This window comes from Prinia subflava, chromosome 1 (genome assembly GCF_021018805.1).
Source record: "Prinia subflava isolate CZ2003 ecotype Zambia chromosome 1, Cam_Psub_1.2, whole genome shotgun sequence".
In the NCBI taxonomy this organism is placed as follows: domain Eukaryota; kingdom Metazoa; phylum Chordata; class Aves; order Passeriformes; family Cisticolidae; genus Prinia; species Prinia subflava.
In genome coordinates, this window is record NC_086247.1 from 137712633 (window position 1) to 137731648 (window position 19016).

The 19016-nt window shown below is 41.5% G+C and overlaps 1 protein-coding gene across 12 annotated transcripts in view; it reads right to left on the reverse strand.

The window, feature by feature from the left end:
• ABI1 (abl interactor 1) overlaps window positions 1-18636 on the reverse strand; it is a 78082-nt gene extending 59446 nt beyond the window's left edge. For 5 of the 12 annotated variants that reach the window (XM_063414122.1, XM_063414155.1, XM_063414131.1 and 2 more), the window contains exon 1: window positions 18364-18635. In XM_063414122.1, coding sequence (XP_063270192.1) covers window positions 18364-18480 — 117 coding nt within the window. In that variant the 5' untranslated portion in view covers window positions 18481-18635. Of the gene's footprint in view, window positions 1-18363 lie in introns of all 12 variants that reach the window. The other 7 variants (XM_063414146.1, XM_063414097.1, XM_063414175.1 and 4 more) reach the window with 4 other exon arrangements.
• Window positions 18637-19016: the final 380 nt, after the last annotated feature.

A 19016-nucleotide genomic window follows, 5' to 3' on the forward strand; every position in this document is an offset into this window, starting at 1 on the left:
GTCAAACTGCTTTGTAAACACATTGCACCACGGTAGACTTCTTGGCTGTTACTGATGGTTATTACATCAGAGTATCATTTATAAATTAAAGGAGACACACTGGACAGTCACAGCGGCAAGTGCCACAGGTTTCTAGACTCCGGAGAACTTTAAGGAGCCAACTACCTACCTGGAAGCCAACCAAGATGATCTACACAGACTGTGGTTATTAGTAGCAGGTACTGAGCAGAGAGCATCCAAGGTTTCTATCGCCACAGATATAGCCTTAAGGGATATATAACATTCCCAAGTGGCATGGGAAACTAAGGTTTCAAAATTTACAAGAGGAGTCACTTACATGATGTCCACCATGCAGATAACAATAAGAGTATCAATCAGGTGTGTCAATTGTCTTCCACAACAGGTTTACAGTACATGTGCCATACAGCATCTCCACTGAAGGAATTCTCTCTGCAATGTATTAGGCTAGGCAACATATTTACTTCACGAGGATGGATGATGTGCTGAGTGTACCCCAACATCCAGAGAGTTGTATCTGGCCTGGAATTTACCTTCCTACAAGCTGGACTGTTCCTCACTGATCAGCACCCCAATTCCCCCACTGGAAAGTGAAGCAAGCCATCAGAAGAGTTGGCTCAGAAGTTCAAACTCAACCCTTGTCCAACGTACCAGGAAAAGAGACACTCTCCCACAGCACCACAGACGAGGCTGTGGAGGGTCAGCAGTACACTTCCTCTACTGTCTTTCTTCAACATAAGCAGATCACTATCCATATTCTTGTTTCTGGAATCACTTTCTCTGCCATTCGTATCATTATTATCATCAGTAAAAACAAATGTGGGAAATTTAAAAAGCAAGCATTTATGTGTGGACAAAGAACAGGAAGGGACTTAGTCCAAGTACAGCCTGATAAAATGACAGGACCAACCCAGCCTCTATATGAAGGCGAACTAAAGCCAAAAAGCCACACACATTCCAGACCAATGGCAAATCTCAACTAAAATTCTGCATCACAAAGATCACTACTAAAGTACGTGCAATGAACAAAAATATTCAAAGGTTTTATTCAAGTAACTTTTATCATAACTTGTCATTTTGTTGTACTATTGTACCATTCCTGAATCTGTGTGCAAGTAAAAGATCAAGATTTTAATTACCACATAGCTTGCAAGCTATTAATAGCAACATATTGCATTCACTGAATATGTCCACCTCCTGTCCAAGGCCTCTCCAGGGGGCTGGCAATCAATCCTTCACTAACCGTGAAAACAAGAAATAAAACAGACTACTCAGCACACTTCTCTCTTCACGTAGTGAGAAGTAGTCAAATAGAAGTATTAAAGCTCTTCATTACTTAAATAACTAATTGTTCCAGGAGTATGGAGAAATCTGAAAGCCAGCAAGGTACAGAAGGATGCCTAACCATTAAGAGCAGTTCTAAACTCCAAGACACCTCTCACTATGGAAACCCCAAAACTAAAACCAGCATGACTAAAACCCCTTCAAGTTCCTTCAGTAAACATTAATTCTTTGCATCTACTAAGGCAGAAATCCTCAGTAAACACAGCAAAGCTAGCATCTACCACTCAACTCAAGGGAATTTCCTTCCAGGATCTAAACCAAAAAAACCACAGATATGCAATAATACCATGTTGAGTTTCTCCAGATAAGATGCAGTAAGTCAATTATACAAAACGCAGAGAAACTGGAAGAACTTGAAATCTCTTCTCCCCAGGTAAAGACCTTGCACAACAAACCTGGCATTCATTCAAGACACCAGAAGATGAGATGATCACCATCTCCACTCCACCGCAGTCCACAAACGAGATTTCAGTCTGTTTCTTTTTAGAAACACTATCTTGACAAAGAACATTGACTAGTCAGCTTCCTTATCTCAAGGGTCAAGACACACACCAAATTACTGTTTAACAAACACATACAGCAGCCTAACCAGTACTGCCTGTAATTCGCAAACTCTGTTTCAGACAAGCCCTTCCCCCAAATCCTGTATGCACGAGACAATCAGCTAGAAGCAAATCCTTCATTTCCATCAATAATATTCCCCTGACCAGTCCTGAATAGCCTTGATAGAAAATTAGCATTTCCATGGGCTGAGACCAAATTTAGTCAATCTCACTGTGTCCCTGCCAATTTTATTTTACTTGAAAGTTGCTTTTCATTCTGTTGATTAACTGTAAATAGAAGAGCCTCAATTTTTTTAATCATCCTCTTTTTTTTTGAGGAAGGTAGAGGGAGAAAAGCTTCTTTATTAAGGGGAGAAGTTAATTCCAATGAAAAGTTTAAGGGACATACATATATCTATAGACATACACACTTAAACAATAAATAAATTAAAAAAAAAAACGTGAGGAATTCCATTTTAATCCAAGCTGCAAACATTATAGCAAGAAACAAATCTCTCCACTAGGAATGTGATTTATAAAGCAATGCAGACTGACAGATGGAGCCTGGGAAGGTACATGCCAGCTGCTCTGTTAGTAGCATTTTCTGCCCAGTGCAGCAAACAAGGTTCACGTTGGCTCTGGACTAAGACACTCCTCCTATTAGAAATCCATATATATATATATATATATTTTATATACAAGATATAAAAATACTGTTGAAAACATAATTTTCAGTTCTTCTGCCAAATCAAATCAAAGAGATGTCTTAGTAAATATGTTGGCACAATAGTCGTTACTGTCAGTTGCCACAGTCTGTCTATACAAGCATAATGGCATGCCACACTGAACTCAAGTGACAGAAGCAGACATGCCCATGTGTCATTTTCACACAACCCTTGTACACTCAATTAGTAAGGCTTCAAGGCTGCACATGCAGCAAGGGTAAGAAATCTGGTCCAAGTCTTACACTCTGTGTTTTACATGATTTAGACAATATAAGCTTCAGTACAAAAACCACATGTTCTGTTCCTATAAAGCACTGCCCAATAGTAGCACATACAGTAGATTCAAAACTACACCTTGAACTTTCTTGCATGTCTGATTTGCCTTATGACATCAAACACAATTTTCTTCAGAGATGACATAAAGCAGGCTCTGACATCAGAGATAGCAGCCAGAGCTCCAGTGTGCTGGATTCATCATTCCAAGAGCTATTTAAATGACACGTAGATGTGGCACCTAGGATGTGGTTTACTAGTGGACTTGGCAGTGCTGTGTTAATGACTGGACTTGATGGCCTTAAAGGCCTCCTCCAATCTAAATAATTCTATGAGTCTGTGATTCTAATGCCACTTTTGGACTGTCAGACAGAAAAAGAAATCCTTGGCACTTCCACAGCAGTCTTCTCCCTTCAACACTAAGAAAACTACCCAAGGCTTTTGGAGCGTATGATTATTTTGGCACAGCAGATAACAGCAAATTAGAGAACTTACAGTGCATAGAGAAACAAATAGAATGTCTCTAAAATACTGATCTTTTGTTTTTGTAATAGAGCTTGAAATTAAAATGGCTGTTTACTTTCTTAAGTAACAGCACTCACCCACAAATACTAGCTCATCTAGCAAGACATGCTGCTTGATAAGTCAGATTTACTATTTACTTTTCACTTTTTTTTTTTTTCGGTAAGAATAGGAAGGAAACACTTCAGTATTTATTAGTTACTTCAATATCCTCTCTGTGATATAGTGGCAGCAACATATAACCAAACTCAAGTTTCTCCAAACGGAAAGAAAAATCAGAACCAGACAGCCTTTCATGTCATGCAAGCCTTTGAATCCAGACAGCTCAGAGTGACCTGCTTTGGGGCAAAGCTTCTCAGTTCACTCTGTGAAAAATTTTCATTATGTTCATAACAATATTTCCTCCAATGGATTTTGTTTACCTCTTCAGTTTACTCTCAAGGACTGGTGACTGCTGGCATGAAGTCTTTTATATCTGTTCTGACAAATCAAACTGAGGGTCTAAACCCAGAATACAACTCATCTTTTATCTGAAAACAAGCAACATGCTAGAATTGGATGACTTCATAGGTAAGCTTCAGAGACCAGAGACTACCTTTTTTTTTCCTCTCACTCTAGTCCTCCCTACCTTTTATGCAGGCCTGGAATCATGCCAGATAGCATTGAGCAAGCAAGGTTAAAACAACGAGATTTAGCATAAAGGATCAAATTACAGTCTCATCTCAGCATGTCCTGGTATCACAGATTATTATCAAAGATGTTCCAGTATTCAAAGAGTGGCTATGAAAAAGATGGAATCTCCCTTTTTAAAAGTTACTCCTCGGGAGACTCTGATTAGACACAATAGGAAAAGTTTTCACAATGAGAACAATTGGTCAATCACGGGAATAATCTTGTCAAGGAAGTGGTGGAATCTCCAACACTGGACAGACATCTTTAATATTCAACTGGACAGGGTGTTGGGGCATCTTGTCTAGACGAGGCTTTCTTTTGCCCAAGAAAAGTTGGACCAGATGATTGTTAAGGCCCCCTTCCAACCTGGTGTTCTAGTTTATGTCAACAGTGCTTTGAACAGATACAACAGGGCAACCTTAACATTTGTGTGCAAAATAAACACTCAACATCAGCATCTGCTAAAGGATTGGTCCAAAAACAAGCAGGTTCAAAGCAACACTCTGCACTGCAACAGGTTCCTCCCCATGGAGATGTCAGAGATGTTGCAGGACAACAAAGCAGCAAGGGAAGTGGGAAAAGAGAGCACAGAAAGTCAGTAGCAGGCCTGTCCAGCTCCAGGGAGAATCTCAAGGCAACAAAATGTAGAGCCAAGAGTTACACTGGCCTTCAGACAATCAGCAACTTTCTGGATTGCACATGCTCCTAGTTCAGGAACAGTTCTCATGTTTAAGAGTCACTTTAGACACACAGCTGCTGCCCAGATTTTACAGTTCAGGCAGTTCCCAAACATCACGGTATTTTTAAAACAAAGAAAACAAAGGCCATTATAGGATCAAATTATCTCCTCATGCTTTGTATCACTACACTGCTATTTAGTGTCTTGAAGATGAATATACTCAGTCCAGCAGAAAATCATCACATATCTCACTGTACTTAGCAGAGTACTTAGACCAGAAACTAGTGGATTCCCACAATTTTATAGTAGTTTGTTTCCCAGCACAAGGCATACTCTCACACAGCACACAGGCTATACAGTGATCTCATGGTAATAAAGGACTGCAATACAAGGAATGATTGTTTTTATCAGAACTTGCATGTAATTGGAAAAAAAATCAACCCAGTTTCTGTTTCTATCTGATCACATAAACAGCAAATACTGCTCAGACTGTATGATTTTTATTTGATAGTGGCTGTAAGTACACTACATCCAGCTTCTGTTTGCTTAATTATTTTTATTGTGTTAAAATTTTATCCTATGGTTAGCAACAACATTCCAAAACCTTACATGCAGAAGTTCACTTACATACTGGGTTATTTCAATTGTAGCAAGTAGAAATTTATCTCCTCTAAAAACCACACACAACAGAGCAAAACAGATGGCTCAGGAGAATGGAGAAGGAGAGGAAGTAGGAATGGCAAGTCAATTATATTTCTTTCCCCACCAAAAAGTGAACACAAGAATAGATAAGCAGAACAAAATAAATATGGTAATCTCCACAAACCTAACTTACAGAAACCAACAGAAGTAAGCAAGCAAATTCTTTAGCAGGAAATATAGCATCAAGTTTAGGAGTGAGGGAAAGTCCTTGGTGAGACAATTGCTGTGCTGTTAGCTAGTAGAGCAGTAGTTCAAGTGAGTAACTTTTCCTAGAAATAGGAATGCTTCTTGTAGTCACAATTACAGCAGTTTTCTAATCAGTGTTGAAGTTGCACTGGTGTTTTAATATGTACCTTCACATGACTGTAGAACTGAATGTACAATGTTCTAAATCTGCCCTTCATGTACAATGTAGAGGGCAGATTTAGGCGTATGCAGGAGATACAGTCATACAGATGAAAACAGAGCTGCACTTCCCTGCAAACAGATGCATAAAAACAGTCATATCCACATCACTCCCCATCTCTCCCCTCCAGTAGTACAACAGTAGTACAACAAAACCTGAACTATGCTGTAACTATTCTGTTTCAGCACTTGTCACAGGGCCATCAGGACATGTTGCTATCTCATCTGTGATCAGCTTGAGTGGCCTTATTACAGCACAGAGGAGCTGTGCTCAGAGAAACAGTCCCCTGACAACAGGAACACATCACCACAGTTGTTATTCACCCATACCCAAACTGCCACTGATGCCTTGGGAAGGCTGACCTGAAACAGAGACTGGACAGAGCTAGAGAATAAAGTAGGTATTCATTGAAAGGCCTTTGGGACCCTAGGGCAGGACAAGACTCTGACCAGGGCTACACCCAAGGTGGACTTAGAATGGTCACAAAATGCCCAACCAGTCATGAGGTCTTACACATTTTTAAATTTTGGTCCATTTGCATATTGGGGTTTAATTGTCCAATTACAGCTTCAGGTTGTGAGGTCTCATCTTTCTTGTTTCTCCATTCAAGTCCACTGTTGTTTATGCTTTTGGGCCTGAAAGTTGTCCTTGGTCTTTAGCAAGAATAGGATTTGTTTTGTCTATGTACTCTGTGAAGAGAGCTTACTGGCACTTTAAATGAAGCTCAGAACTACAGCCCTAGGCAGCACAGAATCTGAAAAACATGAAAGCTAAAACTGAAGGCATCACCACTACCTCTGCATCTGTACACCCAGAAGAAGCTGGGCTAAAACACAGGGGAGGCCACGGGAGGACATACAGAGAAGTGGAGCAGCATGTGGGATTGTGGATCTGTCATTTCCAACTGCTTCAAAGCTTGGGATGGCCTCTCTACACTGCAAGAGGCAGAAATAGTAGTCCAAGAAAATGTTATGCCCATTAAGTCTGCTGATAAGGCTTACTATCAGAGAGAAGATTCTCACTATGATGTGAGCATCTGCAAGCAAGCCCAGGACTAGAACAGTTACATTTCATAAACTGTTCAAAACTCTAATTTAACACAGCAAGAAGTAGCTGTGTCAGTAAAGAAAAAAAAAATGCAGCTATACTTTAAAAACATGCTCCTGGTTTTACCAAAAAATACACAGTATTTACATGTAAATTAAACCCTGCATGAATAGGGGGACAGAGAAGAAAAAACTTTTTATACAAAACCATCTTAAACACTGAAGATATGTCCAAAGCAAAAATGGAGACTGGTCTTTTTATCACCTCCCCTCCCAACTAGCTCTTGGGTTAGGGAACTACTTTTCAGCTTCCTGCCTTGTTGTTTTTCAAAGCAAACTGGAAAGCACAAAAAACCAAACCAATAGACAACAAGCATGTTTTCTGTTCAACAACCACAGAAATTAATTTTGCTATTCACAAAAGGAGAATTTTCTTATCATCATGGATAGCCACATTTTTGCACCCATTATATGTAAATGATGATGCATTTTTCTTAACTTTCACAATGGTTGTTTGCATTTAGTCATTTTCTGAGGAGGCAAGAAGCTTAAATGAGTGCCTTTGCTCATTATTTATGTTCTCTATTTGCATAACTCCTGCACAACTGCTCCATTAAACACCTCTTCCCCTCCAAGGCCAACTTTAAAAAGCCTCCTGCTTTATGAGACTGACAAGTATGACTCACAGTATTCCCCACATTCATTCCCCCAGGCCTCGTGGGATGTTATGCAGCCAGTAAAAGTACCTGTTCCAGTTCATACTCCCCCACTCCCACTGCTGCTGCAGTAAGCCCTTACAGCAATCTGGGAAAAAAGTAAAGCTATTTCTCTGCTGGAGGCAGGAAACAAATAGTAACAGTATTTGCTTTTCATATAGTCCTCAGCAACACAGTGAGCAAGAGAGAGCGGCTGAACACAATGAAGGAAGGTTACACACTCTCTCCCCCATTCTTCCTGTGCTCCTATTCCCACCAGAAACTCAGAGTTTCTCAGGACTCTCAATTTGCTTTTCAGTTATCCTTCAAACCATTCCCATTTTCCAGCAGCAAGGCAGAAAGTTATTCAGCTTAGATTATCTACAAGTTCTTTCCATGCCCAAGGAACACTTTAAATACTCCACACATATGACATTCAGGACCAAAACCAGCAACTTCTCTCTCCAGCAGAGAAGCAGAAATCAACAGGTACTATATCCCTGCATACTTGGCTTCTATCCCCAGTAAACAAGTTTCTCTCATAATTACAAAAATACCTCCCTCAGTCTATGAACAGTCAATATCCATTCACTGCAGAGTATTGAGAAGTTGATTTTACAGTTTGTATTCATGGAGAATAGATTTTCAAAGAGGGAATGTGTGCTAGAAAGCTTTCCACTGGCTGTTACCATTCTCCACTAGTTAAAGCACAGACTGATAAAGAGGAATGAAATCCACATTTAGAAATGACAGCCACTACTGAAAAGATGCAAGATTTCTGACACTGTATGCGCCCAAGCTTTAAATACATCTATAGCAACAACAATTTCTCTAACGTTCAAAGCTAAAGACACCTTAGAAATCAGATTAAAAATCTGTTGCCATTTAAGACAAATCCCAGGACTACTGTGGCAACCACATCACTCCAGTGCTGGGAGAACATATGGTGTGCTGCAGCAGGAAACACACCCACGGTATCTGAAGAGCCCTTGTAGAGCCAAGCACTTCCAAACCAGACACATATTTTATCTACTGCAGCTAAAGCCAGGAGTTTGCATCATAGAAACAATAGCTCCTCCCAGAGATGTAGAAATCCTGCGAGTCAGACAGCAAATCAAAAGCCAAACAATCCCCAGCCAGGTCCCGAAGATCTTGCCAGTGTAAGTGCATTGATCCACCATATCTCTACTTGTTAGTCTGATACTCTGTGGACCTTGACTGAAGCACCATCCAAGCCACCTGCCATGAGGCTTCTCAGCAGAAACCCTGGAGGTTATAATCATATTTTATAAAGCCCTTTAGGGATCAGGTTTGTGGACACATGCATGTTAAGAGAATGCCATTCCTCCTGACACGTTCACTTTTCTTTACTGTTAAGAGAAGCAAAGCCCTCCAGGCAGAGAAGTTTTATTATGCCCATTTTACTTCTTAGTCTCAAAAGAGTAACAAAAGGACCAGTTTCCTGAAGAAGACAGGTTTCTCATAAAGGAAAAGCCTAGCTGCACATAAATATGAGAGGGCTCCTAAGAATTTTACTAATAGGGAGAATCCTGTCAGTCCCATGCCACATTGTCTTCCCAGCTGCACTCCATTTCCTCTGTATCCTGCTCATCATGGCTTCTCAGGTAGTTAAGAGACTATGGCAGAGATAAGGCTTTAGTCTCAACTCTGTGCCAACAAAGATAATTTTAAAAATAAATGTGTATAAATGTCTTCAGTAACTGCAGGTCACAAATTACTAGCAAACCCATGCCAGAAGAAACTGTTGCAAAGGCATCAGGAAAAACAGGTGTATAATATAAGATGCAAGGCAGTAAAACATGCAGTCAAATAATAGAAAGAGATTAAAAGCAATAGGGAAGGGAGAATAAGTTCTCAGATCAGATCTGAAATGAGACCAAGTCAACAACATGAGAGTGAGACAAAAGGTCTAACAAGCAATCTGCAGCAAGCAAATAGAAGACTTGAGCAGGGAGAGAGAAATCAACAAATTCACATTAAGATCACAACCTAGGAGAAGCACATGGAAAGAGAGAAACAGTACTAGTAATATTTAGTGACATAAGAGCAACTAACATTACTAGGTGTGTGAAAAGACAAGCCATGGCATGGCATTCGGCAGCTACTTAAATGCAGTAATCTGATGCACCTGCCTGGACACTTTGTTCTTCTCTTGCCTATTTGTTTTACACAGATGTTTTCTTATCACAGGCTCCAGAAAACACAGAACTATTGCATGATGACCACAGCTCAAGTATTAACTTGTAGCACACCTGCTACAACAAAGTCAAATAAGATGAACAGCTGACAATGATTGCTGTGGGACAAATATTGCTGGGCAGATTTGCTGACCCCGAAGTATAACAAGGAGATCAGAAAACGAAAGTGAAGATATGCATCTGGTAAAAGATTATCCATGAAGAAAAAAAAAAGCCAACAAAAAACCCCACACTTGCCTGATAAGGCATAGCTTATATAAAGTATTATCATGTGAAACACTGGTGTGAAATTAGCCAGCAGAGCCTACACTTCAGCTCTTTTCCAAGAATTGTTATGCTTCAAGTGGTAAACAAATTTTTTTTTTCTTGGAACTATTTATAACTTTAAGACCACCCAGTAAGAACATTACATGCAACTCTAATGTTAAACCAACATTTGTTTTAGTAAGACTCCTCTGGGCAAGTTCTGAGAGGCTTTCCTGCTTTCTTAACAAAAGTAGGAACGGTACCACATTTGATTCCTATTTGTCTTTGAGGTTACAATAAAGTTAGGATAGTGATGTAGAGTCTCTTCCCCATGAGTTCTTTAACCGTACATCACTACAGTATCAGAGATTCCTTGCACATGGAGCAGCATCCTGGCAGTTTAACTTCTGCTGTATAAAGAGTATACAGAATTTATTATTTTGGGCTCTGAGAGGGAGGGATGACTATCACAAACACATCTGCTATCTTAACATAAGAAACACAAGAAAGATGCAATCGAATTGCAGAAGAGACAGTCTTTACTGTTCTTTTAGAATATTCCACAATGTCAGAAGATACAGCATGGCACACATGATCTGTAGAGGTTATGGAAAGACTTTATCATAAGGCACACTCAAACCAAGGGAAGTTTTGATTTTCAGATACTTTTTCAGTTTGCCAAACCCCAGCACTTACTAAACATATTTGATCTGGAACCTCTGAGAAGATCAAATAGATTATTAAAAATAAAGTCCCCTTGTAAGTAGTCAGTCTTTTTCAGAGTTAAATTAACCTGCTTCTTTAGCTCAGCCAGCAGGTTACCTACCAATTCCAACTCAGGTTAATACAAACTACTGAATTTTACATGTTGTACCAGAAAATGCTTCATGTTTCACTCCAAGTTGGAAGTCTCATGAAGGATTCTCCACTCCTCCTTTTCTTCTGAACTATCAGCATCATAGTAGCAAACACGTGTTCTGCAAAGCAAGCATGCATGGCTCCTGCTAACAGCATTAAGGGCTTGCATAAGTAATGAGCAACACTATTTGCAATCTCAAGAAAAGGTGGCACCTACACTGTTATTAATTAACCCAAGTAAATTAACACATTCCCTCCAAAATCAGGAGGAAGAGTTCAGCGTTCTGTTTCCATCTGCTGCACAATAAATTGATTCTTTAAAGAGCCACCTGTTAGAAATGCTGTGTTTTCTACTTCAATATCTGGCACTAAGCAGATGAAACACTTGACTGAGCCTCTCCAGCACAGCCAGGACATGCTGACAGGCTGGAGGTGCAGGAGGAAAGGCACCTGCAGTACCATCTTGCTCAGAGCTGTGCCCAGGAGCACACTGTGACCTATTCTCCACAGCACCCTGGTCTTGGCTCTCAAGGGCTCTCTGCAAGTTGTGAGCTGCAAAGGGCTATTTCTGCAACTCACGGGAGACATCGAGTCTCTGTGGCTGCTGCCTCACCAGCTAGGTCAGGAAAAGGGAGGAACCAGACTGAGGCACAGTATCTACCACTTCAAATTCAGCAGTTACTTCCCTTTATATAGGGGGGGAGGGAGGTGAGGATCCCTCTAACCAAGCCCACCTGTCTGTCACCAGTGCCCAGATTTGGGATTGCGGTGGAAGGAATAGCATCAAAGGAAGGCCACTCTAGGAAACACAGATGCTGAAGAGAGCAAGAATGCTCAGGTAACTATGAACAAGCCTGGACAATGCGGTGTCCCACAGGTTATTTCTTACTGTGCAACAATAAAAACCACACTATGCTCCTTTAGACTCCAAGTCACTAAATAAGGACTGAACACAGGCAGAGAGAGCAAAATACCCCCTTATTCCTCAAGGCTGTCTTGCTATGCCAGGACTGACACTTTGTCCACACAGTTGCCACCCCACCGTCCTATAGCTAAGCAAGATTTCGGTCACTAGAAATGTCAAACACAGACTGCTTTCACTAATGAGAAATAGAGCGGCATCTTCTCGTGCCTCTGCCAAGACCCACCAACACGCAGACAAACAGTTCTGGGAGCCTTATGTAACTCCTGAGGCTCGCAAGGCAAAAAATTAGAATCTCAAGGTTCTTATGAGAGGCAATACGTAAAATTCTTAAAAAGTAATTGCTGCTAATGAGTTCAATGATGGTTCCAGGGACATATTTTCCCAAAAGAGTCATTACTCTGCCTCTGTGCATACTGTCTCTGTTTCTGTGGATACCCACTTTTTGCTGTGTTGCTGTGTGACACAGGCAGTCTGGAAAGGGGTGGGGTGGCAGGGAGAACAGCACGGGAAGTCTACACAATCAGGTTCTGTTCCCAAATCTGACAATATGTCCCTATATGACCTTCCACGAACCAGTTATAAATTCCATGCCTCCACTTACGCTTTTGTAAAATGAAGACGGTTCAAAATGCTAAACAAAGATACTGGGAAGTTGCATCAGTTCTTTTGTTTCAGAGTTCAGGGGTTTTTTTCTGTTAAACTTAGATTAGATACTAACAGGAACTTTGCCCTCAGAGGTGTAACACTCCCTACTTGTACTCAGCCTGCTGTTGTACTCTTACCTTCATTACAACTGCCTTCATTCTCCATTTTATGGGAGCTTCCCAAGGCTCATTTATTTTCTCTTTACCAGGAGAGCTACTTACTGTAACAACCTCCCAGAGAACCAGGGGGAAGTATTAGATTGCTGCCCCATTTAATCATCCTTTTTTCTTCCTTCCAACAATTCCACCGGACTGTGCACAGCAAGAGCAGCACAGGGAGCAAGGATCACGCTCCATATACTGACCACAGACATCCTGCAAGCCTCTTCCTTCCAACAATGCACAAACAGAGAGGAGTAGAGAGCACTTCCCTTGTGGAAGAAACAATACACTTAACTGCACCTGATTAAGGCAGCACTTACAAAAAATAGTGCAGGAGTAGCAGCCAACATCTTGCTGGATGCTTAACCCAAATATACCAAAATTAATGGAAATATTTCAAATTTGGAAAAGCCCATATCATCTACCTCCTTTGGTAGGTACACAAACCAGACATACATACCGTAGGATTCATTTTCTTTAAATTCAGTGTAATCACTTGCTGATTCAGTGAAGTTGGGCTATAGTATTATTGCTGCCTATGAGCTAAAGCTTTATCTTCCAAAACACAAAGACTCTTGCATAGGCACAGAAGACCTACACAAGGCACAGAAGAGTTATAAGCCTAACCCACCAACCTGTGCCTATATTATTATTCTAAAAAAAAAACAAAAACAAAAACCAAACCAAAACCACACACAGAACAGCCAGTGCCTTTTATACTGCTGGCAAATATTTACTTAAACTACCTTAAAAAAACCATTATTTCAAAGTATAATGCAACACCTTTTTAAAAAGAATATTATTTAAACCTACAAATAATAGATGATAGATTTGTATTTTATCTCATTGAGCTCTAATTTTGAACTATATTTGATGTTACAGAAAGTGAACTTTATTTGCATTTTTGTTACATGTTCCAAATATAGCAATGAAGCTCTCAGAAGGAAAAAGGTATTACTGTATTTACTCTCAATACAAACGAATTAACCTATGAACATAAAAGCATGCAAGTTCTCACAGCACATAAAGGGTTTGTATTAGTGACAATTTAAGAAGTTTATCCTTTTAGAGCAGCTCATTTCCTGAATTAGACATTCTGAGTGAACTTCTTTGTACTGAACTAAGTTAAGCCACTTTCCATGTGCCAGGCAATGAAATCGAGTGTCTGACCAGTTACCAATGTTTAAAGAAAAGCCATCAGAAAAGGTTTGTTAGTGTTGGAAAGGAAATATCTACTGTAGAGAAGTATAGAACAGCCAACTTATGAAGTAAAAATAGTTCCTCTATGCATCTTGGAAGATAACACAAATATTTATGAAACTTTTTGCATGCAACACTTCGGCTCAGTGCCACACATTTACTTTTCTACCAAGTGGAAAGATACTTTATTTTTTTTGCAATAGCAGTTAAACTGAAATCTGTCTGTTCTTTTCTCTGTTTTACCCAGAATAGCTTGTTAATTCACTGTTCAGTTTCCACATACCAGTCAGAAGCTACAGAAGGAAGTAACATGACAGAAAAACACACATTTAGGCAACACAGCACTTACTTCCTTAAAAGGTCTCTCAATTTATTTTTCTAAAGCTGCTAAATCTACCCACTTGAGAATATCAAGATGAGAATTTACACAAGGAGTGCAAGCTATTTGCTTAGATTCTCACAGTCACATTAAAATTATATTTGAGCTTAAAAACAAAAATTACAAATGGATCTTCACAAGTGGTCTAGAAACTTGAGACTGACAAAAACTATGTATATCTGCATATGCATAAACAAGGTTATAAGGAACACTTGATTTAGACAGTAGAAGAGTTGTAAGCAGCATTTTATAGCACAGAGAGGCCTCTCTGGGATACACCAGTCGACTGAAGTTGTTCAAAAGGAAGTCATCAGTGTAGTAACACTGCAGAAACTGATTTCCTGTGTCCTTCTAATGCTTCATAAGCTAGTTATTGTAAATAAGTTCCTCAAAACACTGAAACAACTCAATACAGCCAGAAAAATTACTCCACAGAGAATCTCTATGGAAGTTAGTATTTTTCAGCTGAAGAATCATAACTAAACGGCAAATGCTTCAACTCCCTGTTATTTCTGTATTAAGTAGTACTGATCAAGTTTATACTGTCTAGGATACTGATGAAACTGCTCACTAGCATCTTCAGCTTTATGCTGCAGATTTTCAGGTAGCCTTTGGGTTACAAGCACACCAAAAGGGCTAGTCCCAGAACATACCTTTGTGGAAGACATCAGCTATGGAAACTTACATTTTGAATTTTTTTTTTTAATTTATACATCTGTATATAAGAAAAACTACTCCAGAGAGAAAAAATATGCCTTAAAAATTTAAGGTTCAAAATCTGTTCCTAAAACTATTCAGAATGTAAGCCTCTGACCTAAAAAAGGAACTAATTTTCTATCTGCTTGTTACTGAAGCTTCCAACCAGAAACATCAGATTTTAAATATTGTCTGATTAAATACACTAACATGCTTATAATGCCTTTTTACTTCTATTCAAAGCCAAATTCACCACTAAAACATCACATTCTTTAGTTACTACTTCTACATTTGGTTCTCTTTACTTTTTTGTCTCCTTTTTTCTCCCCTCAAGACTGCCACCGTACTCTACTTCCCCTTTAGCACTGTAGGTCTTCCTTAGAAGCTTATTTGCTCTACTTCTCCTGAATTCTTTTCTCTTCCTAACAAATAAACTTTCTAGATAACCAGAATATGCATGATCTGGAGGGAAAACTGTTACCAGCTGGCATTCTGATACAGTCACAGTGCGCTTTAGAAGAAACTGCTTCCTGCTTTTCTAAGAACTGCAATTTTCAGCTTGAGATTCCTGAATGCTGTCTTTCGTAAATGCTTCAGTTAAAAGAATACTTACTCTCCACACAGCTACACTCACCATAAGGGAGGCCAAGTTACAACCAGGTGAGCTTTTCCACAATTCTTTTTTTTTTTTTTGAGGAATCCTTAAAGACATTGAAGACAAGTTTCCCTCAAAAAAATCAGCACGACTGAAATTTTACCAGAATTATTCTCAGCTTAAGTAAAAGAGACAAAACAAAATTCCTGTATTTTCAAAAAAAATATATCTATATATCTGGAATATAGCAATATTAAGGGTGGGAAATTACTTTCCTACTTAAGTCAACAAAGAATATAAACCATAACACTGAGAAGATCATTCTGTCTTCTACTACAATCACTAAAAATTGTTAGTGGCAGCACTCAGAATAGTCTGACAAACCTGTTCCACTTCAGTGGCACAACTCAAGAGTGGGTAACAGCACACGATAATTTTTACCACTATGGAGCACTTAGCTTTTCACACAGAAAAAAAGGAATCCCACCAAAGTGCGTGAACTGAATCAGCTACATGCTACCAGGAAAGTTACAATATATAGCTACTTGTGAAGTATTTTAACATGCAATTCATGGCCAAGTTCTCTACTCTGGTCTGTCTTTTTTTATAAAATGCTCAATTACACTGAACACATAGATGTTGTACTGTATGTTTGTTAAGCCTCTTCCTTTCCTTTTCTCCCTTCCCACCCCACAATACTCATACCCAAATCTCATAACCCAGTGCCCTGTGTCATATTGTCTAATCCGACAGTGGCCCCACCACATGCACTGGCAGTATAATCTGTTCAGTAGTCCAACTGGACAGCAGATGGCTTTGCATCAAGTGCTGATTAAAAAAACCACCTCCATCAAACATTTTTAAAAATACATAGTTTTATCAATAAATTTACCATTTTTACTGAGCAAATGTACAATACATGTAAAATACAAGTGAGATATATACATTTTCCAAAGCTATTGTACAAGACGGCATTAGGAATTTTAGAATTCCAGCTTCCTTTCAAAAGGGGTAAACACAGCTGTGCAAAGATAAAACAGACTCCACCAATCCCACATCCAGCTGACCTTGATACTTGAGGTGAAAATGAGCTAACAAATTAAAAAAAAAAAAAGGAAAAGGAAAAGCCACCCCAAATGACCGGATGGGAATTTGCTCAAGTGTTGTGTTTATTTGGTTTGTTTGACAGAAGTAAGAAAAGACAAGTTTTACGACTCTGATTAAAATGATGTAACTGAAGATTCTCTTCACCTTTCTGACACAGGGAAAAGTCAGGAGCAAGAGACACGTCAAAACTTGTGCTGCAATTACCAACTCATGTATTTGTCATATTTCCCATGAGTAAAACCAAATGAACCTCGCCTCTTAGAAGCATTTATATCAGCAGCTTTCTCTGGGTGGAGCAAACAACTCGGAAGCATAAATAGACATTAACTCATACTACTTCATACACCACAAAAAGAAGAAAAAAAAAACAACTTGAAAATATGGCTTCTTAGAGCAGTTTTAATTCAAATATCTCATTAAAAAATAATTTCGTATTATTAAAAATGTGTTTCCATATTTGCTGCTCCATGACTAAAAACAGTAGGACAGCTTACCAGCAATGACGGATACCAAAGACGTTAGGAATTTGTATGAAATACTTATCACAGGTGATCTAGTATTAGATTCAACAAGTTCACTCTACGAGCTGTAGCAAATAAAGTTCATTTGCCTTTCCCCCTCAAATTTTTTTTACGGAAAAAATGCTGAGTTTCAGTATCTCTGGATGGTTCTGCATCCAGATCAGTATAACTAAATAGCAGACTCAGAATCACGTGATGTAAATCCTGAAAAAATAATAATAGTAAATTGTGCTTAAAGTAGCTTCACAAAAGCAGACTAAAAAAGAAGGCCAAGAAGTACTGGTAATCTCTGGGAAGGAAAAAAATCCCACACCGACCGATGGAGAGACTCTGCAACCAAGGGAGCCTCCTCCAGCATGAGCGAGCCTGTCTGCAATCGCTGTTGTCGGGTGTTAGAGCCGGGCAGGCTGCGAGAGGCACAGATTGCCATTTTGAAACACCGCCTCACGCTCGCACGGCGGTGCCGGCCCACGGCAGCCTCCTGCCCCCGCACGCCGCTCACGGCAGCGCTGCGGACCCGCAGCACCGCGGCTCCCTCGGCCGCGCCGGGACCCGCACGCCGAGGCGGACGCGGCGCGGCTCCCCGAGCTCCGTGATGTCACCCGTGTGCGGGCCCCTTCCGCTCCCCGCGGGCTGCGGCGGCGGCCCCGGCGGAGCGCGGTGCGGGGCCGGCCGGCACCCGCGCCCCACGTGCGGCGCATCCGCCCCGGCCACCGCCACCGCCCCGGGGCCCCCGGAGGGAGCCCCGCCGCCGGGGAGCCGTGGGGAAACCCGGGATACCGGCTCGGAGCCGGCCGCACGGAGAGGCTCGGGGGCCCTCGCGCCTCACTCACCCCCACCCCAGCCCTGAGAGGTCTCCGGGATGTGACTCATGATAAATAAATACAGAGGAGGGGGAGGAAAAAAAAAAAGGAGGAAAAAAAAAAAAAGACACACCCTCGGAGCCGGACTGACATAATAACCCCCTCCCTTCCCCTCTGGAGCGGGGGAAGGGAAGCCTGGCCGTTCAGCTGGGAAAGTTGAAAGAAAAGGCAAACCCGAGGGACCGGCTGCGGAGCGAGAGCCGCGGCGGGGGCAGCAAGGCGCCGCTGCCCCGGGGCGGCTCCGGCCCCGCCGCCCGCACCGGAGAGCCGAGCCCCGCCGAGCGCCGCCGCCGGCCCCCGGTGCGCTGCCCCGCCGCCCCTCACCTGGATGTAGTTGTTTTCGCAGTAGTCGGCGACTCGAGTGAGGTTCTGGTAGCTCTCGAGCAGAGCCCGCTTGCCAGAAGGGATTTCCTCCTCTAGCAACATCTGCAACTCTGCCATTTTCCACCCCTCCGCATCGCTTCCTCTTGCATTAAAGAGACAGCGGCAGCGCCGGGCTCGCAACCCGCCTGGTATTGTGGGATTCCTCCTCGCCTCGCTTTCGTGAACGCTCACTTTCCCCACCCATCCTTCCCCATCCGAGGGGAGGGGAAAAAAAAAAAACCAAACCAAGAAAAAAGAGGAAAAGCCCGCCCTCGCTGAGCAAAGGCAGCCGGGAGTTGTAGGCAGAGCTGGCCGCATGCGCGGGGCCGCCGCTCATGGGCACCGCCCGCGGGCCGGAGGACATGGCGGGGCCCGGGTGCACCGGCCTGGCCGCCTCCTGCGGCGGGAGGGCGGCAGCCGGACTGTCCTTGTGGGAGCCCAGAGACGAGCGGAGACAGTGATGGCCATCCCCCGCCCCGCTCAGAAAAGCCCCAGCCCTACAGCGCTGCCCGGAGGCAGCGCCTCTCTGCTGGAGAGGCTAAAAGTGTCTGTGAGGGAAGCACTGCTCCGGTTATCTGGTCATCTGGCAGGCTAGAAATTCGGAAAATCGCAGA